This window comes from Lonchura striata, chromosome 3 (assembly GCF_050655825.1).
Source record: "Lonchura striata isolate lonStrDom1 chromosome 3, ASM5065582v1, whole genome shotgun sequence".
Classification (NCBI taxonomy): Eukaryota; Metazoa; Chordata; class Aves; order Passeriformes; family Estrildidae; genus Lonchura; species Lonchura striata.
The window spans coordinates 21928644-21956576 of NC_140705.1; the positions used below are offsets into that span (position 1 = coordinate 21928644).

General features: G+C 34.4%; 1 protein-coding gene across 3 annotated transcripts in view; it reads right to left on the reverse strand.

The window, feature by feature from the left end:
- The window catches only part of CSMD1 (CUB and Sushi multiple domains 1), a 1051612-nt gene that overhangs the window by 135408 nt on the left and 888271 nt on the right, over positions 1–27933 (reverse strand). For all 3 annotated transcript variants that reach the window (XM_031504428.3, XM_021551131.3, XM_085576363.1), the window contains 8 exons: positions 27811–27927; positions 26252–26365; positions 24345–24440; positions 17234–17437; positions 16252–16376; positions 15539–15635; positions 10066–10170; positions 1724–1842 (listed from right to left, as the gene is read on the reverse strand). In XM_031504428.3, coding sequence (XP_031360288.2) covers positions 1724–1842; positions 10066–10170; positions 15539–15635; positions 16252–16376; positions 17234–17437; positions 24345–24440; positions 26252–26365; positions 27811–27927 — 977 coding nt within the window. The remainder of the gene's footprint in view (positions 1–1723; positions 1843–10065; positions 10171–15538; positions 15636–16251; positions 16377–17233; positions 17438–24344; positions 24441–26251; positions 26366–27810; positions 27928–27933) is intronic.

Here is a 27933-nt window from a genome sequence, read left to right on the forward strand (position 1 = left end):
ATGCCATGATGCAAAGTGCTTGTGAGGAATAGTCACTGGCTTGCAATAATTACTACTGTTATATTTCAGCTAGGCCAAAAGCATGACAGCACCCCAGTTCAACAAATAAATAGTGCTGAAGATGAAATTTCAGTTCCCATATCTTTGTCTCAGTTACAGCAACATAGGCATAGACACATAATCCTTTCATCATTTACTCAGTTTAATGCTATTTTGAAATAGAAAACTGTTAATGGCTCAATAGTGGTATTTAACTTAAAGTCTGAATCTAGTTTAGTGTCATTTTTTAATGACAGATAATCCTTCTGAAGGAATCATGTCATTAAAATGTTATCAAATCTCTCATTTCTTACTGACATGCTAACTACAAATGATACTGTAAGGGACATATGAAATAGAGAAAATAAAGTTAAAAACTCCAAAATTAATGCATTTATACCATGAGGTATTTTCAAAATAACATTAATTTTGAAAGAAAAACACTTAAGTAGTTCATTTATGAACAATCAGCTGGCTTTTAAGTAAGCCACAAACTGTTAAGTAAGCAATGAGCGCTCAGGGTAGATGAGAATCGGCTTTGTCGTGCTTAAGTCAAATCTTTTCTAATTAGCAAGATACTAGTATAACAAAATCTTTTTTTGCTATGGATTGGAATGCTCCCAGTGTAGGTTGTTTCATGTAATGTAATACAAGTAAAGAGAACAAATTAGTTTAAATACTTGGTCTATACCTGCCATGTATGACTGAAAAGGTAAGCATATTCCTGGCCACCTAGAGAGACATTTCATGTGCATGTGTTCCCACAACCGCCTAGAGGTAAGATTAGTCTGAACCCTGCAAGAATTTTAGAAGAATGGTAAGAAATATGGAGACCAAAGAAATATCCTATATATGTTGGGGAACAAGCACTGAATTAGCAGTCCTCTGATGGGGAACTTTCTCCTTGTAAGGAACAGAAGTTGTGATACTTTACCTTCTCTTCTCAGGTTTTACACTGCCTTGGTTGGGATCTATTATCAAACAAATGATTCTGAACTCAGGTGTTTTCAATGTATTTTACCAGTGGTGGATTACATTTAAACAAATTAGAGAAACTAGTGAGGAAAGAGAAAAGCTTTAAGTCTTAGATTTACAGAGTGCTAAAAAATTTACAAAGAGCACCTCAATCATATATCTACCATGGGAAACTAAACCAGTGTGTGAACAGAGAACATCCCCAATCAGTGAACTAATTTCTAATACTTTTCTGTGAAAGATTTTCAAGAGTAAATTTAAGCACTAATAAAATTTACTTTAGAAATTAAATTCCACAATTCCTGAGCAGAATATGAAATCCCACACTGTATTTCTACATTAAAATTTCACCTAGATAAATCAAACCCCCTAAAGGAAAAACACAGTACCCTATCATATAGTACTGTAACAATTTTCTAGAGAAAACATTTTATCCATGTTATTTCAATGTCCATTTTGATGGCCTTTACTGCTCAATAGTATGTTGACCTAAGACAAAATTTCCCAGTCCAGATTTACTGAGGGACAGAAGTGCCACACATTTGTAGCTTTATAATTTGGGAGCACTCACATAGGCTCTGCCTAAATCATCTCTATTTACACACTACAGACTCTTCATTAGAATTTTTTTTTTTGACAGGTCTCTTGGCATTTTATTGGAATCACTCCACAGTGTATTATTCAAAGAAAGAAAGAAAGAAAGAAATACCTGTAATGTATATCCTGGCTCACACTGAAATGACAAAACATCATTCACCATATATCTGTCTCCTGATTTGATCCCATTGCTAGGAATTACTGGTTCTGGACAGGCAGCAAGGCCTACAGCTGGAAAATGTAAAAACAAAAATTGAAAAAACAGATAAGTGGACAGTAGGTCTTCATTGATATTTTTTGCCTTAATGAATTCTTTCTACAGAATTATGGGTGTTTAAGAAAACAATTAAAAATTAATTTCAACAATAAATGGAATTTTTTTTTTGAAACACAGAAGTTTTCAGAACTCTTTTATGGCTTAAGCACAAAGATTATACACTGTGACTGTACCAGTTACCAGGTGACATTGCTATGACACACTACACAGTTTTATAGTCTCCAAAGCAGTACTGTGATTTTAGTTTGTTAAAAAGCCTGGGTTTTATTTGTTTGCTCATCTTGCTTTATTGGGGTTTTTTAAACCTTTATTATCCTTGTGAAGGAAGCGGACAGAGAAAAAGGGAATACACTTTATGCATATTCTCTATTTTCAACAATAAATGAGCAGAATTTATTGGTGGTTCCTTATTTTTTGGAAATTCCGTGGACTATAAAGAAGTTTAGACAATGACATTTAGTAGTTTAACCCAAAACTATATCTTTGCATAGGCGTCACTGGATAGTCTGTTCTTAATTATTTTTAAGACAGCTCTGATAAAACAAAAGATTAGTGTAACAAATATTTTCCATGATTAGTAATTTCTCAAATCTGTTTAACTAATTTGGCAACCTAAAACACAAAATTCTGCTTCTTGTCAAGGGCATATCACTTTTTTTTCCTTGTGTGCTATCTAAGGCGTTTGCTAGTCAGCATTATGAAAAATTAAATATCAACTTTTCCAAGTGAAAATACTGCAAATGAACAAGACAGTTGACAAACAGGAGATTAGATTAAGTAATTCTGTGCTTTTAAGATTTTTCTTGCAAACACAAGGACAAGAAGAATCATTTTGCAAGTTCATGGTCTGACAAGAGACTCTCATTCCCTTTATGATGTGAAAAACCTTTTGTGAAGTCAAATATCAGTCTAAAATACAATTATTACTATTAACTTATTTATTTATTAGAAAAAATTACTCCTGAAACACCATTATGTAGTTTTTATGTTTTATGAAAATATTATCTGTAGAAGCCAAAACAGAATGGAAATTATTTTCATAATGTGTGAGAAGATATTTTTAGAATTTATTAGCACAAAATTCCATAAAGAGCAGAGAAACAAGATACTTTACTGAATGTGATCCTGTGCATCCTTCAATTCAGTTGTGTGAAAAAGAAACCTGACTACTACTCTCAGTATCTTCCTATGAAATCTAACCTGGTTGGTGACAGTAAGTGCAACGGTATTTAGCACAGAAATTACATTATATTTGACTTTATTCTGATATGTGATGTCTTAGTCTGTTGTTCCAGATAGTTCATCATGAAACAATATATGACATTATTCACTGAGATGATAGCTTTTCTAGGGAACTACAATTTTCTTACAGCTAATGTTGATCACATATTTTCATACAGATATGGTTTTAACTTTATGTCATAAACCTCTAGGTATGTACTTTTCATCACTCAACTATTAATGCCTTACAAATATTAAATAAACAAATTAAAATTTCACACAATTCCAGTATTTTTCAAGTTTTAGCTGAAGTAAATACATTTTCCCTAATAAAGCACATGGAAGTCTGAAATAGCTTTTCACAGGAAATTTGGATTATGCTACTTTCCTTTTCTTTCCTGGAATTAAGTTATTTGGTCCTGAATGTTCCTTTTTAGTCCTGTGCCCTTGAGTTTTACTATATTTCACTTTTATTAGGAATGAAGATAATGATTAGCCATTCTAATTCTGAGTGAAAACCGTAAGGTATGAAATATAGATTTCAAACCAAATGATGCAAGAGTGATCAAAAAAAAAAATTCAAATTAGCAAATGAAGAATTATTTAATAGTTACAAATAATGGGACTTCCCTGAAGCAGTTATTTTATGTACTGAAATGTATAATTTAGGAAAATATCTAAATGTATTGTAAAGATTTTCAGAAATTTCTATCGCAGAATTTACAAATTTTGATATTCTTCCAATATAATCAACTTCCAAATGATGTTATGGTGACTTTACATGGCCACTGGGAATCTCATGTGTCATCACTATGTGGAAATGTAATGTTCCAAATAATCATGAAGATATTGTCATTAACTTCAATAGTTTGGGCTTTGCTGCAGGTTAACTAGTAGTATTATTTTGGTCAATCAGTCTGGATTTTACAATAGCATAAATGTATTTGTGTCTGGAAAGTTCCTTTGAGTATAGGTACTAAATAGCTGTGATATGCATCCACACAAACTGTTTCAGCATTAAGTGAAGTGCAATACCTCATCTCAGTAATTCAAAGTACCATATGCAGACTGCTGTTCACTAATTTGCGAATCCAGCGTTCAGATGCAACTGAAGAAAATCAATGCTTATTTCTGCTTTTTTTCATCTTTCTCACTCTTGAATAGAAAATAAAATTTAAAAAGATCTGTTCCAAGATCACTGTTATTAAATAAATAAGCACTTAACAAAGACACAGTGACTAAATTGCTTACAGGTATCAATCTACTTGCTGAGTTCTGTGAATATAAATTTGAGGATCTGTTCCTGTCATTAAGAAATGTTTATTCTGTAACTCAGCACTCTTGTATGTTGAGAGTTACAGGTCTGCAGGCCCTGTATGAATAAAGTTACTTTTACATATTTTTTCTGATTTACAGAAACAGCTATAACAGTGGCTGCATAGCAACACTAATAATGTGCTCATTATATAGCTCATTCCATCATTGGTCAAATAGCATACAGAATTTAAACAGATTATGATCAATCAAAAAACTTAAAATTAACCTTCTATGTAACTGATATTGTAGTATACTATGTATTTATCTTTAACAGATTCTGATAAATAAGTTAAAAACTTTTTTTCTACCTGCTTATACTTTTCATAACATTTTGTATATACTACTTATTTGGTCTGAAAAATTATACAAATTATAGAATATTTTATCAGAATGTCAAAACACTTTGCCTTTCTTTGATATTCCTGATATTAAGAAGCAATATTCCTATCCCAAAAGCAAGAGAAAGTCGAAAGCAGAATCAAATACTATTCTGAATCCTGAAATCTCTGTTATTCTAACCATTCCATAATACTAGCACAGTGTAGTTCAAAGATTCATCTAGTTAGAACAGGTCCAAACATCAAAGAATGCTTGAGAGAAAGCAAACAAATTCTGGTATGTGAGGACAAACTTGGAGTCTTAAATATTCAGAGACTCAAAAAATACATTATTAAACTAGGTTGTATGTGAACAGTCAGTAATACAGGGAAAACATGTTAAATGTCAAGTCCAAGCAATCAGAAAAGGAGCAAGGGTTTCTTAAGTGCATGCTTTTCAGAGATCACTTTCTGCTACGCAGTACAAAATAGAACACATCAATGTCAAGACTGATAACCCTCTTCCTGACCTTCTTCCACTTACTGTTTGCTAAACACTTTCTTGACTTTGCTATGGCATAAGACAAACATGCTTTACTTACATAATTATATCCATGCCTACAATTACCTCATATTCTGTCCAAACATCACTGCTATTGCTGGCAGAAAGAAAATCCTTGCTGGCATATCTGACAATGTGAATGCCCATTAGTGTCCATTTCAGAAATCTGAGAACTGGACAACACAAGAATGTCTTGACAGCTGGACCAAAAGTCATCAGGATTTCTTGTTTTGAATTCCTCATTCCTCCCACCCTATGCAGCTAATGGAAATATATTATGCTTTACTATATTATAAACATCAAGCTGGAGTGAATTGTTCTTTCCATTTTGGTAATGGTGTATATCAAAATCCAAGCTGTCCCTTTCAAAACTTCATGCTTCAGACACCAGCCTAGAAAATGTCTTTATCTCAATGAGTTACTGCAGAGAGGTCAGATTCTTGTCAACATCTAGTAAGTTTCACAGATATACTGACAGGATCAGGACCTGCTAAATTAAAAATGGCATGTTTATGATTCACACCTGCTTTAACATAGGGAAACAGAAAAGACTTGCACAGAAGAGCTACATTAAAATCCAAATTGCATGAAAGATCTTAAACTGGACCTGTGAAATACAATATTGGAAGAATATATTGCTGCTTGGAAGAATATATTTTCTTCTCTGCTAGTCTGATTTTTATCTTTCAATTTATTAGAAATGTTCATGATAGAGAAGCACTACAAAAGACAGTCAATTGCTTTCTAGTCCTCTTACCAGTGAATCCTTTGTTTCAGCTGCCAAGAACCTTTAACACTTGAAAAGACATGATAAAGTGGCTTCAGGAAAGGAGATGTTGGTTAAAAGTAAGCTTATGTTCTCATACATATTCCATTGTCTTTGTATAGCAGTAAACTAAAAGCTTACAAAATGAGTGATGCTAACCTGTGCCATATATCTTAATTCAAAGCAATAGAGCTAGATGACACTATTAAAATATTGATTGCATAAAATAAGATTTTTACTGAAAAATTTAATTCTAATCCCTTAATTTGGAGAGACAAATAGATAGATAGATAGATAGATAGATAGATAGATAGATAGATAGGTAGATACTTATAGACATTTAAAAAGGTGGCCTAAACCTATACATCAATATTCAGCATATATTCAGTTTTTACTAAAACAAACTTGACTTTAACTAACAAGTTCAAGCAGCATGCTGAGAAAAACTCACTATTTCCAGACTTTTTATTTTTTCATTTGTTTGAATATTAAGGAAAATATTTAAACTACCACTGAATAAATAAATGAGATTTTAAGACCAAGCTTAAAAGATCAGTGGCCACAAATGCAGTGGAATTAAACAGTCACATTTCCAGAACAAAAAATTTGGATAGTTGATTCCTTCATTCATTAGAATAAAAAGTAATTCAATCAAATAACAGGGATATTTATTCTTCCTACTGTTGTACATATTAGGAATGCAACAAAACACTCTTTGATTTGATTCACTTGTGGTAGTAAAAATAATTATGTTTGGTATTTATTCTAACACATGAATATGAAGGATTAATTAAATGACTAATTCTCATCTTTTCTACAGTAACTTATTGCATATTTTACTGCTTTGTTAACCATAGGTTGCTGCAACCAGCTTAAAAACCTACAGTCCTTCTGAAATAGCAGGAAACATCACACAGTAGTTCTCAACAATATTTACAATTCTGCTGTGACCAGAAGGAAATTTTTCTAAGGTACTGACCACTTATTTATTTTAATATGAGTTTGTGTATCTGACTTGAAAAACAAAACAAAACCAAAACCCAAACAAATCAAAGAGCAAAACAAACAATGAAATAACAAGTAAACAAAGGGGAAAAAAAAAACCACGTCATCAATCTGACCATAACATACAAATTCAATAGACCACTTAACCTGGGCAAATGAACTTTTACATTCTTGATGTCTAACATAGAAACATCCTAAAGTAAATGAAAAAGTTTTATTATTCACCTTAAGACTTGTGTGTTTTTTAAGGCTATAAAGGAAACCTATGCACTGCCTAGATTAGACATAGACTTGGGTTTGCAGGAGCTGACAGTACAGATCCTTCGTATGAAAATAAAGACATACATAGAAAAAACATGCAAATGGACAGGGCAAGAGAAAGACGTTAAAAAGAAGAAAATGTTTCAAGAAATAAACTATTCTTATTCAAACATTTAAACAATCTTAAAATATTTACAATTTGAATAAGCTTTCATCAGCGGCTGAAGCTTGTATAAAGTATTTATGAATTTCTATAAAGTTATTTCAAACCAATATACAGTGTGGAATACAAGATATGTGATCAAGTGATAGCAAACTAAATATATTTTGCTGAAGTTTTTCCTAACATAGTGATCCAAACCCAGGCATGTTTATAGCATTTACACTGGTGAAATATCTTCTAAGTAGAAATACATCTCCATTTATTCTAAAATATTATGTGCAAGTTGTAGAGGCATAATTTTTATTGTGAGTAAACAATTTAGTAGCAGCTTCAGGACACTCTCCTCTATTGTGCCTTGCTCCTTAGAATTTCTTCTGGGATGAAGGGAATGTTCTTAAATAATTCTCTTTTTCTATTGCTGTAATGAAGATTTTTTATATAAGGTCATCAGAATACTGTAATGATTAGTTTAGGGCAGTTTCACCTACTACTCTAATTTGTCATTTACGTAAAGGGTAAGGTTAGATTAAATACTACTAAGTCCACTTTATATCTTCTATCCCTGCTGTAGTCTGCTGAGGTAGGATTTGAATTACAAATTTGGACTCAAGGTGCTGAACAGCTTCTTATTGTGATGGATTTTTTTTCTTAGTATCTATAGTAGGAAAACTAATTGTCTTCTCTCTAATTCCTGTCTTCCCTCTAGAGAAGTAATTATATCACAGACTCACAGAATATGCTGATTTGGAAGGGACCCAAAATGATCATCAAATCCAACTCTTGGCCCTGCACAGGACACCCCAGGTGTCACACCATTGTCCAAGGGCAATGTCCAAACGCTTCTTCAGCGCTGTCAGGCTGGTGCTGTGGCCACTGCCCTGGGGAGCTGTTCCAGTGCCCAACCACCTCTGGGTGAAAAACCTTTTCTAATATCCAACCTACACCTCCCTTGGCACAACTTCAGTCTATTCCCTTGGATTCTGTCATTGGTCATCAAAGAGAGGAGATCAGGGTCTGCCCCTCCTCTTCCCCTCACAAGAAACTGTAACTGCAGGGAGGTCTCCCCTCAGTCTCCTCCAGGCTGAACAGAACAAGTGACCTCAGCTGCTCCTCACACAGCTTCTGCTGTACGAGAAGAAGAAGGCTCTTCACTGTCCTCATGACCTTCCTCTGGAAACATTTTAATAGCTTAATTTTTAGGAGTTGATTGTTCTGCTCTAATCTGACCTGGTATGGCCTCACCTTGAGTACTGTGTGCAGTTTTGGGCATCACAATATATTTGTTTGTTTTTGTTCTTTTTGTTTGTTCTTGTTCTTTTGTCTTTGTTCTAACAATTTATCATTCTTGCTATGTAAGGAACAATGAGTACGTTGCAACATTGTCTACGCTTCCTACTCAGGTATCCCTCCCACCCTATGCAGCTAATGGAAACATATTTTTCTTTACTATATTACAAACATCAAGCTGGAGTGAATTGTTCTTTCCATTTTGGTAATGGTGTATATCAAAATCCAAGCTGTCCCTTTCAAAATGATCCACATTTATTTACTCATGTGTACTTCTTCAAAACATTAAAAACAACATTACTATTTTTAGATACTATTATTAGACTCAATGAAACACAAAAGCTAACTCCATTTCCAAGGAAAATTCTTGAATGGCTTTGAAAAAAGAGAGGGTGCTTCAAAAATTATAAGGATTTACTTTGTGACCTTCATCTAAGCACTCATCAGACAGTCAACTCATCATCGTACTTTATAAATAGTAGACTATTCTTATCAATACTTATTTCCAATTAAAATCACATGAGCTATCAAGCACATTTACTGAATTTACTATTATACTATTTTAAGTTTTGGAGAGATGTAATAATAGAAACGTGTTTGAAATAAATATGATTATGTAAGGCAATCCACTATGTTTATAACTCCATGTCTCTGTATTTTAGAATGAAGTTTCTCACAAAACATAAAAAGTTTATATATAGTAAAATTTGCCATGAAAATTCTTAGATTATTCTGTTTATACCATCAGTGATTTACCAAGAGAACTGTTGCATTTTCTTGTAGCTCTGGGATTAAAATGTTGGTTTTTCGCAATTATAGCAATTTGTTGAGAGAAAATAATTAGAAGGAAAGAACTACAAGGCATAAATGTATCTACATATTAATAGATAAAAATACATTATCTTCTCTGGTTTTATATATTTTCAAGAAGGGGAAATTAACTCCTACTATTTTTTTGTGTCACCTAAATTTCAGAACTAGGCTGAAATAAGAAAAAACCCACATCAATATTAAACTTCACATTTAAAAAATGCTGTTATTAATTGCCAGGTTGATTTCTTATGTGCTTCTAATTTGTGAAAGCTGCCTTCCATCAATTTCAAATGTCACTTCATTGAAAATTTCAGCTTAATAGATACTGCTTATACAAGGCTTGGTAGTCAGGAAAGAAAAAAACAACAAACAAACAAGCAAGCAAAAGGAACAATGTAAAATATCCGTTTCCTTTTCTATATGAATGCTTTTTCCAAGTAAGTTTCACAAAATAAGGAGCCTTACTTTTGTATTCGAGGTGAAAACCAGCTGCTGCCACACTAATGTCAGAGTGAAAATGAAGGTAAAGTTGATTTGAGGTGCTATTCAACAATGCTGGCACAGTTGTACCTGGAAAAAGAAAAGTTATGGAATAAACTACAGCATACTGGTCACAGTTTCGTATAGAAAAGACATAACCAGGACTGAATCAGACAGACTTATTTTCTTCTCATTACATACATGGGAATCAAATATTCTGCTATGTTCTGCCTTGTTTTCTCGTGAAGTTGCAGGAAAAGTTTGATTACAAGCCCTAACACAATCAAACAAGATCCCATCATGTTTAGAGGAAACCTTATTGACTTGGACAGAAGAAAAGAGATGTAAAGAGAGAAATAAAATCACATAAATAAAGGATCTGATTATGATGACAAACTCAACTGCCATTTGCCTGTTTGCCCATATTTTTATAAAACCTGCAGCACAGAACAAAGAAATCCAGATTTTTTTCCGTGTATATGCCACACCTTCTTCCCACAATAATATTTCAACCATTCATGCTAATTCAGGGGATATGACAGAAAATGAAGAAGCAGGTACCACACACTAAAAAAATCCAAAACAACATACTAGCTTTTCCTAATTCAAATATCTATAATAAAAGTGCTTGTTGTGTGTGCTACACAACAAGCTTATCATTAACCCTAGATATATTCTTTGCCACTGGAATTGCTAAGTCTGACAAATACTTATTTTATTATCACATGATACCATGCAACTCATATTCTACTGTCTAAAGCTGGAAGACTTACTGAGTCTAAAAATTATATCTTTTCTATGATTACCCTCAAAGACAGTATCAAGTAGCTAATGAAATTCAATGGTGGATGCATAAGAAAAATTCTCATTTCCTATGGGGCATTTTACATTTCTAAAGTAACTGTCAGCAACCTAGGTATGAGCCTGAAACTTGAGCTTAAAAAGAACTGCTGAAAAGAATTATCTTCCTAAGTCTACAATCTAAACAAGGAACTGGTAAATACTTCTAAATCTAAAAATGAATTCAGCAAAATCTTGATATAAATTGAGGAGCTCAAAAATGAGAAGCTGGCCTTTAAGAAAGGTGTTTATTGTCTAACATGGAAACTCAAAATATCCAAATTCAGACAATAGAGAGCACTCACATCACATGATATTACAGAAAACAGTGAAGCATCTCCCTGGAAGAAGGACTTTTATAGCATTTGTTAAAGAAACCTCCCTGTCTGACAATCCAGACAGGGTGGTCCCACTCCCGCCATGAGAGACTTTTGTGGCAGGGACCGGAGCCCCTTCACAGCAGGCACCTCCAGTGATCTGATGAGTCCCCGTTTCACTGCCTGCACACCCCACCCTCACAGTGAGACCAGGTTTCCTCACAGATTCCACCCTGGGTCTCCTGCAGCAGTGTCCTGGATGTCTCATTCCATAATGTCATTTATTCACAGGACACTTACACTGAAACAGCTCAAGCTGATGCTTCCAAGGAGAATCCCAACCAAAAAAAAAACCCTGCCCTCACAGTCTCACCACTCACAAAAGTCTCTTCATCCCTACTCCTTAGCTCCTGCCATGTCTCTGAGTGTCCCATCACCAGGCTGAACCACAGGTCCCTGAACACTTTGCTGTGCAAGGTTCAAGGCCTCTTGCCTCAGGCTGCACCACCCAGAGCTCCATGAGCAGCTTGAACTTCAGCTGCTCAAGCAGCTACTGGCACAAACTGTATTCCTCAACAATACCCATAAAGAATTTTAAATACATTTAAGGATGTTTAAGATGTCCTGTAGCAATGAGGATGTTAATTCATAATCACTATTATACTCTATAAGAAGCAAAAGTCACTTGGCAATTCTGTTCCTTTGTAGGACCTGGTAACATTTAACACCAGTCTTTAACTTCCTTAAAGGGTGATATTCATTAAGATGAGAAGTTAGATCATATTGCACTGTGGGAAATAAATGAGGCTAGTTTTTAATTCTCATAATTTCTATGTATATTCAATGGAATTGTTCAGGCTGGTTATCTGTCACAAATGGAGCACCCAGCGACTGATACTGGTCCCCACACAGTTTCAATATCTTCAGAAATTATTTGCATGGTGGAATTGAAAGCACCCTCACCAAGTTTTCTGGTGACACTGAACTGAGGGGAGGGGCTGACATGTCAGAGAGACCTGGACAGTCTGAAAGAGTAGACTAGCAAGAACAGTATGAACAGAGACAAGTGCAAAGCCCTGCATGTCTGTTAAAATAAGCAAAAGACCATGATACGGGCTAGGATTTGTGAGTCTGGGGAGCAGCCCTGCTGAAAGGACCTGGGACTATTGCACTGGTCAAGCTGCATATGAATCAGCAGTGCAATGCTGCAGCAAAGAAGGCAAAAAGGTTCCTGAGTGGCATTATGAGCACAGATAGAGAAACCATCATACTGCTCTTCCCAGCACTTGTCAGCCTGTGTGTGGATTATTGTGTCCCATTCTGGCCCTCACAATGCAAGAAAGACAAGGACAGACTGGAGACGTCCAAAGCAGGACCATGAAGATGATCAAAGGCTGGAGAACTTACCCTTTGAGAAAGGTCCAAAGGAGTTAGGTCTCTTTTTGTAGAAGAGAAATCTCAGAGGGGATCTCATCCCAGAATTCCAGTACCTAAAGGGCTCCTTACTTCACTGGGAGCCACAAGGAGAACACATGGGGCAAGAGGTCTAAGATGCAAAGGGGAATGTTTCATCTTAACATTAGAAAGAACATTTTTACAGTGGGAACCACCATGCCCTGCAGCAATCACTCAGGTGACATGATAGTCTCCATCACTGGAGGTTTTGAAGATACAACTGGACAGAGTGCTGGACAATATCATCTAGGTTCCCTTTCTTACAAAAGGTTGAAATACATGATTTTGTGAAGTCCTTTCCAGCCTGGATTGTTCTATGATTTTATGAATCTGTGATCTAACTGGAATTCTACTGTTGACTTGATAACCTCTGCCTTTTCTGGGATTGGGTATATGAAATATGGAAGACATGTTTCCGTGTGGTAACCAGATGTAGTGTCCCAATTGTTTTGGATTTTGTTTACTGTCAATAGAGAGAAATGGTACTTAAAGGGCAGGAGAAGACATCATTGATGATAGCTTAACTGTAGCTATTTCCATGCTAGAGATGAGTAGATATCTAATGGTCATGTAGATGGATACCATGGCAGGATACTGGGAGCCATACAGACTTCCTAACCTTTTGATTGAAAATCTGTGGTCTGGAAAATAGGCAACTCTCCTAGGAGGCAGTAAATGCATACAAGTTTTGCCTAAAGGCTTATAAAGGAATGAGGACTGATAGACTTCCTACTTAAATGTTCCATTATGGTATTATTACAGAAGATTGTGTCCCTTTCAAGTATCAGCAATGGCAACAAAGAGTAATGCATCTCATTCCAGAGGTAAACATCACACTCAATGTGTGAAAGTCTGTGTAGCTATCTAAGAAATTTCCAGGCCAAGAATGGAGATCAATAGTCATTTTAAGCATTTCTTGGATTTGCACAAGCATGCAGCATGGGTCAAATTACTACCTAATTTCTTTCTAAATTTAACTACCATCATAAGAGTAGATTCTCCAGATGCCAACCTCAATGACTACTGTATTTGTATTCTCTCTCTGTATATGTCTGTACACACCTATATATATGTATGCATTCAAAGGAAGGATCTGCTCTACACGTCATGTAGCTAATGCTATATAGAGAAGAGGGTTGCACTGAGCACACAATGAGCTCAAACAGGTAATCTCAGTCATCCAGGAATCTGGACAAAAAGACACAAACTCAGTGAATTCAACTTCCCAAATCAATTCTGCGACACAATTAGCACAATTTAGTCAGTTCTTAGTAACTGTATACCTTTACCTCTCGAATGTTTATTTAGAAGACAGAGGAACCCACAGAGAGTGAATCAGAAGATAATACTTTCATCCAAGATTTAGTAAGAGAGAAATTTTGCCACTCATTAAATCATGCCTGGAATTTAGTTTCAATGCCACATCATTGGTTCAGTTTTGAGAACAGGTTTCATGTCCTCTTTACATATTCTTCCCCACACAGAAAAAAAGTTCTTCATTTTAGCTCTGGCATTCATTATACAAGAGACAAATCCACATAAATGCATGCTACTTTATCTCCAATTAAATATTTCTAATACAAAAAGTTGCTTTTTTAAGTTTCCCTGGAAGTTAGGAAGGCTTATAAACTAAAGCAAGATGACACACATTTTGTAGAATAAGGAAGTGTTTTGAGTCTTCAGTATTGTTAAATAGAATATTGTTAAATGCATCATTTCAGCTGTTTTTTATCCAATAGGTCCAATATATTAGCTATATAATTAACTTCCAAAAGTAGATTAATTTTCATAAATTAATTTTTTTTTACTGTCAATTTAGCAAACAGCCTTGTCACTAGCATTTAAAATAAAATATTATAACTGTTGGACTGGGTCTGGCTGGGATGGAGTTAATTACTGTAGGTAGCACGGTGCTGTGTTTTGGTTTTGTGGCCAAAACCATATTGATAACACAGGGATGATTGAGGTATTGCTGAGCAGCACTTACACAGTGTCATGGCCTTCCCACACCATCCCACCAGTGAGGAGACTGGGGGGCAACACAGCCACGACAGCTGCCCTTAACTGACCAAAGGGATATGCCATAAGTTGTGGCATTGTGTTAATCAGTGAATTTTTCAGTTGATTCTTCATTTTCTTACTAATCCAATATGCATCTACACTTCAAAAGTTTTAAAATTGCCAGAGGCAAAAATCCACCTGCTTTAGCTACATCAGAATCAGAGCAGTAATCATGAGTCTGGGTTATTATTCATGACCTAATCCCTTTCTCTTGGTTTAGATTACAGAACACACTATTTCTATAAAAAGACTCCTAAAAAGAGGAAAAAGTGTATGTGCTTGATGCACATTTTAAACAACTAATTATCTGGGGCTTTCTGTATTACAGTTGTATTAAATTGGTTTGTTCTGTGAGGTCTGGTGAGTTTAGATGAAGATTGAATGCTTCAACTTTTTCATGAGAAAGGCAGGCTAATAAGGATAAGTTAAGTCAAATCTATCAAGGGAAGCTCCATGAATGTCAATACCAATTTATATCCCTGTATCTCCTCTATGTGAGGGGCAGGAAAAATAAAGTATTTTTTGGAAAGTATTATCAATTAAATTCCACTAATCAAAGTTAAACATTTTAGTGTCTCATTTTCTTCTGAAAATCTGTTTGAATTTGAATATTGACATGCTTACGCCACCTGAAGTCTCCTCCCAAAATCAAGAACATTCCACAATAGTATCATAAATGATGACTATTATACTCCTTATCTATATGTGTGAGCAAATAAAGACATGTTCTCTCACATACATATCTAGATATAAAACTGTATCTTTAAATCATGGCATATCCTAACCTGAAAAGCTCCCAAGACGTGGTGCTGTCATATCTCCACCATCATATATTTCAAGGGAGTCCCAATTATGTTCAGTGGCAAAGCTGATCACCTGGATCTATAAAACAGGACCACAGAACTGTTTTAGGCTAACAAGCCATGTGAATATTTAAATGTTCTAAAACCAACAAAATAAAAAGAGAACACATAGCAAAGAAAATAAAAATAAGAGATTCAAACAAAAGACACATCAGTGAAAAGAATGTAAATGAAAAAACAATATTCACTTTTTGCATTGTGTTAACTCTTAGAAAATATCACACAAAGTCAGTAAGAAGGATTTTTCATGTGTGTTGCATCATATGAAATAATTACTCAAAGTGTAAATGAGCAGATAATCAAGACAGCTGCAGCACTCTCAAGGGCCTCAGTAATACCCTAGTAGATAGGAAGAGTTGGCATTTGCGTATCAAAATTGAAGGATCAGGACCTGTTTTCAATATACTACACAGTTAAAACAGAAAACTGCTTGTTATTCACTTCTCATTCATACCCCCATGTGAAAATAAAGTAACATAAAATAAAGCTAACCAAAGAACAATAATGAGAAATCCAAAACACTAATATTTCAAGTACTCCACTCCCCAGTTATAGGATTACTAATGTATGAAATTTTTAGAGACATAAACAAAGAAAGTACTTAATATTCCATGCTTGACAGAATACAGACTTGCCTGAATACCTGATCCCTCAGTCACTATGATTTTCCACACACAATTCAAGCTGTTACCATAAGGTTCAGGGTAACCTGGTGAAAGAATAGTACCTCTGCGCTCAGTAAAATTCCCACTGCATGGCACTGAAAGAAAGTATTATCACAAATTATTACACAATTTAAACCACTTTAGAGAACAGAAAAATAATAGTAATTTTACTAAGATCTAGATAATTATAATAATCTGCTTTTGCAGCATAAACAGATAGACATGAAGCAATCATCTGAACTGAGAATACATTTTATCTAAAATATATTCATGACATCCAGCATAAGATGCAACCTGCCTGAAGAAACAATTCAGAAATTAACTACATTTTGCATGTGTGCAGCCTAGAACAGCCCAGCAGCAGAGGTTTATCATGTCTTACTTAGAAAAACAACAAACTGTAAAGACATAATATTAAACACAATCATGATGGACAGAAATCATGTGAATTTACCAACAGCCCAAGATAGTTCCAATATTGACTCTATCTGATAAAGCTGTGTAGTATTTTGAATATTTTTTAGTGTATACACATTTGGTTCTTTAATGTTCAAGAAAACACAACAACAACAAAAGAAAAAAAAAAAAACAAACAAAAAACAAAAGACAAACCAAGTACTGTGTAATAAAACAGGTAAAGACACTTCTGGAGAATTAAATTCTGTCCTGTATTTCAAGCTGTAGATAAGTCATGAAAATAATGAATGTTCAAGAAAATGTGCATCACACTTGTTCATATAATCTAAGTCATTATATGAAACAATATACTGCCTATAAGCCAGCTGCTACTCAATTATTTCTTGATATGGAAAACTGCTCTTTTAAATTGGGCATGACTGATACTAATCAAAGGAGAGGGAATATATGGGTTAAATACTATTTTCTGAAACAATTCCTTAATCCTAATTCAGAGACATATGACAGAACAGACAATGTAAATGTAATTGCTTACCTACACAGCTTGGTACTGTGTCATTCCACTGAGCTAAGGCATTTGGTACAGACTGACATCGGATAGCTTTTGAGCCTTGTAGCAGATAGCCAGGACTACACTCAAATCGAACAACAGAGCCTGCTGAAAACTCAGAACCAATTCTCCTTCCATACCTAGGCTCTGGAACTGAGCTACACTGTGTATCACTTGTGCGTGGAACAGCTGTATAGAGAGAGAAAAATATAAAGTCATGAATACAAATGACAGCCATAATAAAAAAATAATAGACAAGTAAAAATGCTGATTGTTTCTTGTAGGACAGAGATTAATTAATGTTATTTGCTCTTCTCCTGTATTCTCAAAGAATGGACTAATGCTTTCATGGCTGTTAGCTGGAATGTGGTTTTGGGCTGTGCTTGTGTACAGTTATGTGTGTGCCATGGCAGCTCAGAGACATTTTGACTTTGGATGCACAGCTTTAGACATACAAAGATCAGTGGCCCTCTTCAGTAACAGGATACTACATCTACCACCTACTTCACTTATAAAAATGGGGCCTTTGGCTTCTCACTAAAACTTTCTCATTAAAAGACCAGAAAAAATGTATGGTGTAGATAATCAGATATAAAGACAACATAATATCTTAAAAATATTTGATTTATCATATTGGAAAATATAAAGTGATAAAAATACACTCTCCAGGCTATTTCAGTGTTTTCTTTTGACAATTATCTTTATCAATAATGTCTGGGAATTTATAAACCTGATGTGATACAAGAATAGTTAAAATATTGCAAGCAATATGCAAAGAACAAAATAATAGCATTCAATAGAAGCCCGTGGGATAGTTTTCCCTTTGGCTTCATTATTTATAAACACTTTTTGATAATAGGTATTTTTTATGCCTAATGATTGTTGCTATTGTGCATGTTGTTCATATACAAAACTTGCTCTTACTACATATCATTTTGCAGTTAGCTAGTAAATGCCAATTTAAAAACAAATTAAAATATTTATATAGAAAATTACACAGGTATAATTTGTGTGCAGTATAATCTATGTTTTACAGTATAAAAAAGGTACATTAAAATAATCTTATTAAATATATGCAATTTTTCTGTGTAAGTTGCATGTTCAAAAGCTTTGTTTCACCAGCTTGGTTTGTTCAAGAATTAGTTTTAGAAGGTCACTGCATCTAGAATTGCCTGTCATTTCGTCCCTAAGTAAACTACTCAAAATGGCACCAGGGAGGAAAAAAAAAAAAAAAAAGCTTGCAAGTGTTACACTTTATTCCTGGAAAACTTTCAAGCATGGTGCTTCTGGCTCACTAATGTAAACAGAATCACAGATACATTTAGTTTTCTTTCTTAGTGAAGAGTGATATTTCTATCTGTTCATGGGTCCAACTGTACACATCCCCACCACTGGGTACAACTGTACACATCCCCACCACACCTGGTCACTAAGTAAAATGCAAGGTGAATAGAGCTTATACATACTTATTTTAATATTGATAACTTCCTATTTCTTACACTGTCATTTGCTCTATTCAGAATCATAATTATGTTTGAAGTAATTGTAAATGCTCCAAAAATTAGCATTTCTTAACAAGTTGGATACAGAACACTAATTGAAATCAATTCTATTTTAAACCTAGCATTTAACATGCAACACATTTTAGCAGAACAATGAAAGTTGTCATTTATTATTACATTATGTTCTACCAGTTTAAGCATTGCTACCACCTATAACAGTTAAGTTTGCCCAAGTATTACTTAATGTAGACAAAAGCTTTTTCTAAGAAGATTTAGAAATAATTAATACTACCAATAAAAGAAAAATACATTCTCTTTTTTGCGGTGAGTTGATTAACCAGACAAGGTGAGACAGACACCATAACATGTATTTTTCTTCTAAATCAGTACGTTGGTTGGTTGCAGATTTTAAACTTGAAAGCTACAGAAAGTTGTAAAACGTACTCATTTAAAGAATGGTCAGAGGTAAACTAGCATACTACTGGGTAAATGCACAATATAGCAAAACAAAAGCAAATCAATTTTATTAAGTTTTTTAAAATGGTTAAGCACCTTACGCAGTTTAAACAAACAACTTACCTTTCAGCAAACTTAATATACCTGCCTTTGCTCAAATACATAGGACTTTGTCATTAAGTTCTCAACAGGACGTCAGTATCACACAGATACTCTATGAAACTTGTTCATGCATGCAGTTCTAACCCTGGCAGGAAACCGTTCTGCACTTGTGGAAGGAAAATGATGAAACCATAGTTTAATGATTTCACAGAGTCACAGTTCTTCCTAATGATAACCTGCAGGCCAGATGCAGACTGCCAGGTCAATTCAGCTCAACCAGCTTGCTGTTTTTTGCTCTTTTATTTGGATTAATAGCCTTTTCTCTACGCACACGCCTTCTGCACCAGCACTATTTTACTCAAACCTTTTTATTCCATGTTATTGTACAATGACTACACTGGAATAAATGATGACTTTACAACTGCCTACATGATAATGGCTGTTCATACAATCTGTCATAAGCCTGGAACTACAGCTGCTGCTGTGTAATTAAGCATTAATCCATCCCTTGGTCAGGGCTACTTGTTCAAATGGGCATTTTGGCCATGACATAAATCATTCACAATTATGTGACAGCAAAGGGCTCAGTACATTCTTGTGGACAAACCAGTTTAGATTCAGGAAATGAATATTTAATTATGTTTAATTTATTACCAATTTTACACAAGTTTCTGATCACTGATTCAGGAATTAAAAAGAAAGAAGACACAAACAATCAATCAATTTAATTAAACAGTTTTACTTCATTTGCATCAGGCTCAGGCTCAACTTCAAACACCTATCCTCCCCTTCTTTTTCTCAACTTCCTTGTGTCCATCTTTTTTGTACCAATGAGGTGAGAGGTAGCACAGGAAGTTGGGGTATGTGCTCTCTTTTTGCTTCCCCCACCTCCCCTGCCAATTAACATTTTACTCATCTTTCTCCTTTTTGCTTCTGTGGGTTTCCACATCACCCTGTTTCTGAATGTTTCTCCTCCAGTGTGAGTCATCCACAGGCTACAGTTCCTCAAAGATGTCCCATACTGCAGAACAGTACTTTCACAGGCTGCCAACACCTCTGAGGTGTTCTCACCCCAGCAGGTGTCACCCACAGGCCACAGCCCCTTTAGAAGTACAAGCGCTTTGGCAGGGAATGCCTCTTTCCAAGAGTGCCTCCAACAATTCCTCCAGCATTGTCTCTAGCAGCACGTATCCAGAAGCGCCTCTGCCCCAAAGCAGTTGTCACTCAAATGTTTCTGAGGCACCACATGTTCCTCTTACTGGTGGGAATTTTGGCATGTGAGAGATTGCTTATACCAGCTTCACAGGATGCTGTTTGTGAATAGCACATGGTGGCTTAAGGCCTCCTCCCACCTCAGCCACCTGCTAATTAAGCTTTTAGCTTCTCACATGTCCGAAGCCTATCTGTCTTACCTAAGAGGCTATGTGAACTGACTGAAAATTTCAGCATCACTCCCGGAGTATTTTCCATTCATTGTGTGGAATAAACTCTTGCTCAGCATCCTATGGGAATACCATCTTTCCCTATGTGTTTTTTCACTCAATTTTATAAAAGAGAGGAAACCATAGAAAAAAAATCCTTCCCATTTCTCTAACACTTGCCTAGGAACCTTATCTGGAGAATCCCTACAACAGCTGTGCAGGCAAAGGACACTTTTTTAAGTCAGATTTAAGAACATGCTATAACTTTCAGTAATAGCATTAGGAAATTTGCACACATACATTAGTAATCTATACTTTTTGTGTGTAACTAGACCTTCTCATAATAATATTCTCTTATGAAATTTATTTTCGTCTAAGCAAGCTATCTTTGACATGATAGCAAATGTAGGGTCAGTTTACTAGCACTCTTAAATTAGTTCACATACCAGAAATACTTTTTCAGACTAAAAGATGACATTTTACTGAGATCAACCCTGACAGCCAAAGACATCCATGGCTGCAGTTGTATCAAATTATTATATTGCCAGCAAGAAACACTCAATGACATTTAAAATTGACATTTTGCTCAGTTTTTGGGAAGTTTTACTAATACTCTGGTAATGGTTACTATGAGACAAGAAATGCTAAAGATACAAAATCACCATGAGGTACTATTTTTTAAAATCCACTTCCCCCACCACTTCCCCCCCTTTTAAAAAGAACTGCCTTAAACATAGATGCAATGCAAGCTATAGATAACAACAAAGTAAGGTAGTTCCACACTGCTTAAAATGAGATTTAAATAGTTCATGGAAAAATGTAGTATAGTTTCTAACATCTATAAAAAGTTAGGAAAATAGGTCTGTTTCTTTAAAAGGTGACACAACTGACAGCTTAGCTGAAATGCCTCCAAGATTATTTCAGTTGGAAGAGACCTACAACAATCATCCAGCTGCCTTTCCATTTCAGGACTGACCAAGTTAAAACATGTTATTAAGGGCATTTTTCAAATCCCTCTTAAACACTGACAGGCTCAGGGCATCAATCACCTCTCCAGGATTTCTGTTTTAAAGCAGGACATAATGTGTCATGGTAGCACATAAAAAAAGTAATACTAAAATTCTTAGTTCTGCTCTCTAATTACATTTAGCAGACAAAGTGAGGCTGTGCATTTTATTCTTGTCACAAATTAGATCAACTTGATTTTTAAAGCCACAATCTTCTTTTGCTCTTATTTTCCTTTGTCTTCTTCATCCTAGTATACTAACTTTCTTAATAATCCTCTTTAAAATATCAATTGACTAATAAACTTGTTAATGGATTGTTTGTATTTTATAACAAGTAAAAAAAGACGAATATTAAAACACCATAAATTTCTGGATGGTAGAAAGATAATTACTTTTTAATGAAGGAATTCTGTGCTGCTGTAGCCTGAGTTATAAAAATATAAGCTTTTATTTCTTAGGTGATGCCATGGCAGGAAGACAAACATAAAAAAGCCTGAAAAAAAAAAAAAATCCCAGCCTTCTTATATGTGATTGTTCTTAGCACATATCAACATGTTGGAAGACTCAATATTCATTTAGTCTCATATTACACTCTTTACCTTTTACATTAATTATAAGGAAATAGGGTCATCTGAGAAAAGAATTCATAGATGGCATATCCAGATAAAAAGATTTTTTTCAGAAAGTGGCATCACAAAAGCCATTAAAACTGTATCTGAAGCTAAAGCCCCTATCCGTCAGTTACTCAAACCAGAATGTGAAATAAGGCAAGCAGTAACTTTTTCTCCCTCGAGCCTTCCTTTTAGTTTTTGCCTATTGTGTTGTCAAACTAGACTTCTCAAGCTGTATCAGAGAGACATTCCATTTTCTATAGTAATTATCCTCCATTTTTCAGTAAATGTTTCATACCACTGTGAAACAAAATTGAAATCAGCCCAGTGGAAAAGTGAACAGGAAGAAAGTCAACCTGAAATAGAGGGCAATAAATAAAATGATTGACTTTGCAGACCAGATTACTGTGTTCAGTGTGAGAGTGGATGTAATTTCTAAAGTATTTAAAAGGTTAGCAAGCAGGTGGTCATTGAAGTATGATCACATGCTTTATAAGAAGAGAAAAAAGAATCTTAAAAAGATAAAGCTTATTAAATACCACTAACTCATTAACCAATATATTTATACATATATAACTGTATTTAGTAAAGCTCTTAAGATATATTTTGAAATATATTAAAATCCCATGGCATTTAAATAGCTTCGTGATTTTCCTGAGACAGATAAAATGATTTTCTGACTCATTTTGTGCTCTCATTTGTTAAAATTTATTTCTTACAGTTAGGAAAAGCATAAATGTCTGAATTGCTATGCATTGTGCTCACCTGGAGACTTCCTGTTCAATAGAATCTACATGTGTACATATACAGCTAATAGAATCACTATGAATTCTTCAAAAGCAGCAAAAAGTAACACTTCAGAGTGTTAACAATGAGTAAGACAAATATGTAATTCACATGCAAATGGATAAAAACTTAAATGCTGAAAGCTCTCTTCTAATTCCTGAAGTTTATATTCCTCCTCTTTTACAGTTAATTTATGATGATAAGTTTTAATGCAAGTATATGTAAAATACATTTGATGTGAAGTCATGGTAATATCTTTCTATTAATACAGGAGTCAGAAGGCTTAAAAATTAGTCCTAACAAGCTTCTTATAACTGTGGAAATATTCTTGAGGTGAGACAGTTCTTTCCATTTATTTTTTGTGTCAAATTAGGATATAAGAACTCCAATCTTAAAAAAAAAAAAAAACAACAAACCAACAAACAAACAAACAAACCCACAAAACTATCCCAAACTACTTTTATGCTTTACTTTAGTAAAGATGTGCAATGACTGTCTCATTAAGCTTACAGTGTATGTATGCAATACATCTAGTGAGCTGCCCAGAAGTCAGTCCCTTTGGGACTGCCTTTGCTGCCTGTACAGGCAATGAATCTGTAAGCAATGCTCCTGGTGTCACCAGACTGCATTCAAGACTCATGGATCAGCTAAGTGTACTCAGCTGCCCAGCAGAATGCTAACAGACGTGGCCATGCCGTGACATTCTTGCATTTCAGCTGCAGTGTGCAGACATGAACAAAATGTCTCCTCAAGTTCAGCAGGGTCAGAAACAGACCAGCAAGTCTCCCACTCATGTTTCAATACTGAAATGTCCTGATGGTCTCTGCTGCAGCAATTTTCTCTCCGAGCTCTTCGAGACAGAATCCTTAGCAGCCTTGACAAAAACCCTTGAGAAATCAACTGGGAATACTGAGACAGACTAATACAATTAAGCACACTCCTAAACCCCTTGAGGCCACTCAGCAGTATGGGAGCAACAGATTTCTGACTACTGAGAAAGACTGGACATACCCCAGTCTGTGGGGCCAGGCAGGATAAACACAGACAACTGCTGTTACAAAGCAGTCTGCCATCAGAAGTCCCTGATCGCTGGAAAATGGTTAAGACTACACTCATATTTAGAGCAATACATTAAGGCTTATGCAGAATTAAAAATAATACAATTCATGAAACTGGCACTAGTGTCTTCCACCAAAAGTAGACATGTTTACCTTGGTAAACAAAGTGAAACCCCCTGGCTGATGCCCCACTCTTAGCACTGAATCGCAGAAGAATTTGATTAGATGTAGCCAAAGGCAATGTCTCTCCTACAAATGGAAACAGAAAATAAATATACAAAGCAGAAACAACACTTATAGCTCTTCAATACGTAATCAAATATGCTATTGAAACATACAGTTTCATGTTTTCCTCTATTGTTAAAGAAAACACAATAACATTGTACAAAATTAAATTTTTCATTGTCAGAATAAAAAGACTTTATGATTCAACAAGAGAAACCTTCTGGAATTTACTACAGCAGCTGGAACTAGAGCTCTAATAAACTATTTGACAGAAGAACCCTACTTCTGCTTAGGGTCAAAATTATTAGACCTTTCAGTTAACTCTTTTCTGTGACCGAGAGGTTTACTTTGCCTTGCAAAACACATTAAACAAATAAAAGTATTTGAAAAATCCCACAGGAATTTTCATGGAATGTGTACCATTTCAAGACTGAAACAGAAAGAGCAAACTCATGACTTGGTTTATGTAGTGGCTTCAATAAATATATGGCCACACATGAACTATATTACATTATTAACTTTCTTATGGCATTGCAAATTTTATTTCTGATTTGAGGATTAATAAAAATCTTTAATATCCTTTATCTCATTTCCTGGCATATTTGTCAGGAGTCATGATGAAAGTTCAATAATAAAATACTATAAACAAAATTGCAGTACTTCTATAACAATTCCATTATATATGACTATGTTTTTTTTCTCCCTGGACTGTATAAAGCCATATTTGATGAAATTCTTCAGAAATGAATGATGATCTAAAATATCATCTATAACTAGGTATCTAATTCTTTCATTTTGATTAATTTTATATTATTGCAACTAGATATTCCATGTAGGAGAATCCTACCCTGAATTAATGAAAGCCAGATGTGTCACAAGTAATAAATAAAAATCAGAAATTTAAATACCCTTCAAGTATTTTTAAATGTCTGCTGTGAAAACAGACATTAGTTCCAACATGTAAATGACAGTTTGATGCAGTAAAATTTGATGTTGGGATCAGCTGTCTCAAATTTAAAAATTTAATTTTGTTTTGTTGCTGAACTTTTTTCTGTAATTAAACAAATCTTAGAATTTTTGTGAACTCACATTGTGACACAAATAGCTGGATTTGCCAGAGGAAAATTAAGAATTGAGTTTTTCATGTAATAATATATTTACTATAAATGAAATAGATATATTACATTCTTTTCCTATTAAGTATTTCTCCAATTATTCAAAGTAAAAACCAAGAAGCCATGAATAGCCCTGCACTGCAAAAATACTAAACTCACATATAAACTCTCCAAAACACATTAATAGCTGCAGAAATATAAAAAATATACTTACATATCACTGAAGATGAACACATTCATTATATATGCACATACTGGAAATTTGATCATCTTGAAATCCATATAAGCTTAATTATGATTTCACAGGGTCGCCGTTTTGCTATAGTTACCTGCATGCAACAGCTGGCCTGCTTTTAATCTAAGTGTATGTTTGCATACAGATAAATGCACTTTGTAAATACAAGTAATTTGTGTAAATTAGCCATTCAGAATATGTAGATGTGTATTTCAAAAGGTTTAAGGGCAGAGAAGACAGTTATATCATCCAGTCTGCCCTCTTACATAGAAACTTCAGCTTTTTCTACACCCACACCAGGATCAATTCTTGCCTAATCATTTGTTCCTGAATAATGTCTTGATTCAAAGATTTAGAAGAGTATTCCACTTCCCTTAACATCCCGTTCAAATAATTTTATTGCCAAAGTAAATTCATAACATTCTACTGATTATTTTTTTCCCATGCTGCACTATGTAAGAAATGTATACTTCATTATTAATTACCTGAGTGGGATCCAGACAGAGAACTAAGAAGTCTAGCCTGAGAGTTTTCTCCATCAAATAATTCTGCCACATCATTCAAAGCTGTCTGAAAATAGGCAAATTGTCCAAACACAACTACATTAAAAAAAATAAAAAAAAAGAAAGAAAAAAGAAAAGCATAGAGAGGGGAAAAAAAAAAAAAAAGAGAGGAGATAAAAGAACTTAGTTTTCAAAATTGAATTTAAGGAGGTATTTCTGTTTGCCTTATTTATTAATGAATTCCCACATAAACTTTTCAACTTATACAATATTTCAACTTACACAATGATAAAACAGCTGCATTAAACTTATGTGCAAGAATTGTTTTTGTTTTCATTTTTCTTTATTTTTAATTAAATCCAAATTTATTAAATTATGCTTTCACCAAAACTGTGACCTCCAGTCAAACAAGTCTTATTGCTTAGGTACCTATGAGAATAAGAAAATGGAATATCTAAACAGAAAGGTTTCTACCAAAATCACATTGCCAAATATAGCAACTATTAAGGATCTCCATTACCACATAGGATTAGTTGCTTACCTGGCTTTAGTCTAAGGAAATTTTTTTAAACTTACTGATTTGTGAAATTCTTAAATTTGTATTGGTACTTATTCTATCAGAAGGATATAAAAACTGATCAAATATTAAAAAATACCAGTGTGCTACCAGCTTTGACATATTGCTACACTTAATTTGCACTTCATCGGTACATAATTTAAAGTATATTAATAACTAATTTAATATTACATCTCACTAAATATCAAATAGTTCCCCAAATTCAAATCTCATCTAGCAATAGACACATGAAGTAAAACCAAGCCAATAAAAATATTATTTTGTCATTCTAGCCATCTATATTTTGTTTACTGCTGAGTCCTTACAGGTTTCATTGTACACAGAAAGTACTAAATGCATTAAGCTGCTGTGAATTAAGCCTCTTAGTAAATAACTAGTAAAATGAATTTTACTGCTATTTGTCTAGACTTAGGAAAAAACTGCTTTACAGGAAACGACACCTGACATACAATTGCTTGAGTTTTAGAGATTCTGTCCAAGTATTTAAACACATTGAAATAATCAGTTTTGTGATTTTTCACAAGCATTTTTGGTACTTTCCTGCAGAATTGCTTTTAGTGTGCATCTTAAACAAATGTGATTCCACTCATCTTACCCTTGTCATAACATGAAAGACAGGAAGTTAGAACGTAAGAGGAATATAGGAGCTTGTTTCCTGACACCTGATTTTACTTTGAAGGAAGCATGAATGAATGATTATCCTATGATGATGAATAATGTAAACAATGAAGGTATTCAGGATATGCTTAGATAGCAAACATAGATGTCTTATCTGAAGTCAGTTGGTTACTCTAGGGAGAAGTAAAAGGTTAAAATTCTATAATCATTTTCCATGTCAGGAATATATTTAGTTTTATAAATAATTTGCAATCCAATGTAAACCTAAAGTCATTATTCTACATAAAGGACATTTAAACAGTAGGGCAATTATAATGATTGATAAATCAATAAAAGAAATTCTTACCAAATTCTTTAGGGACAGTTATTGAATAATGACAAGTTTGTCCAGCAGTGTAATTATGAGGATAATTTGGTGATAAAACCACTCCCTCTGATCCAGCATACTGCCCTCCACATGGTGCTGGGA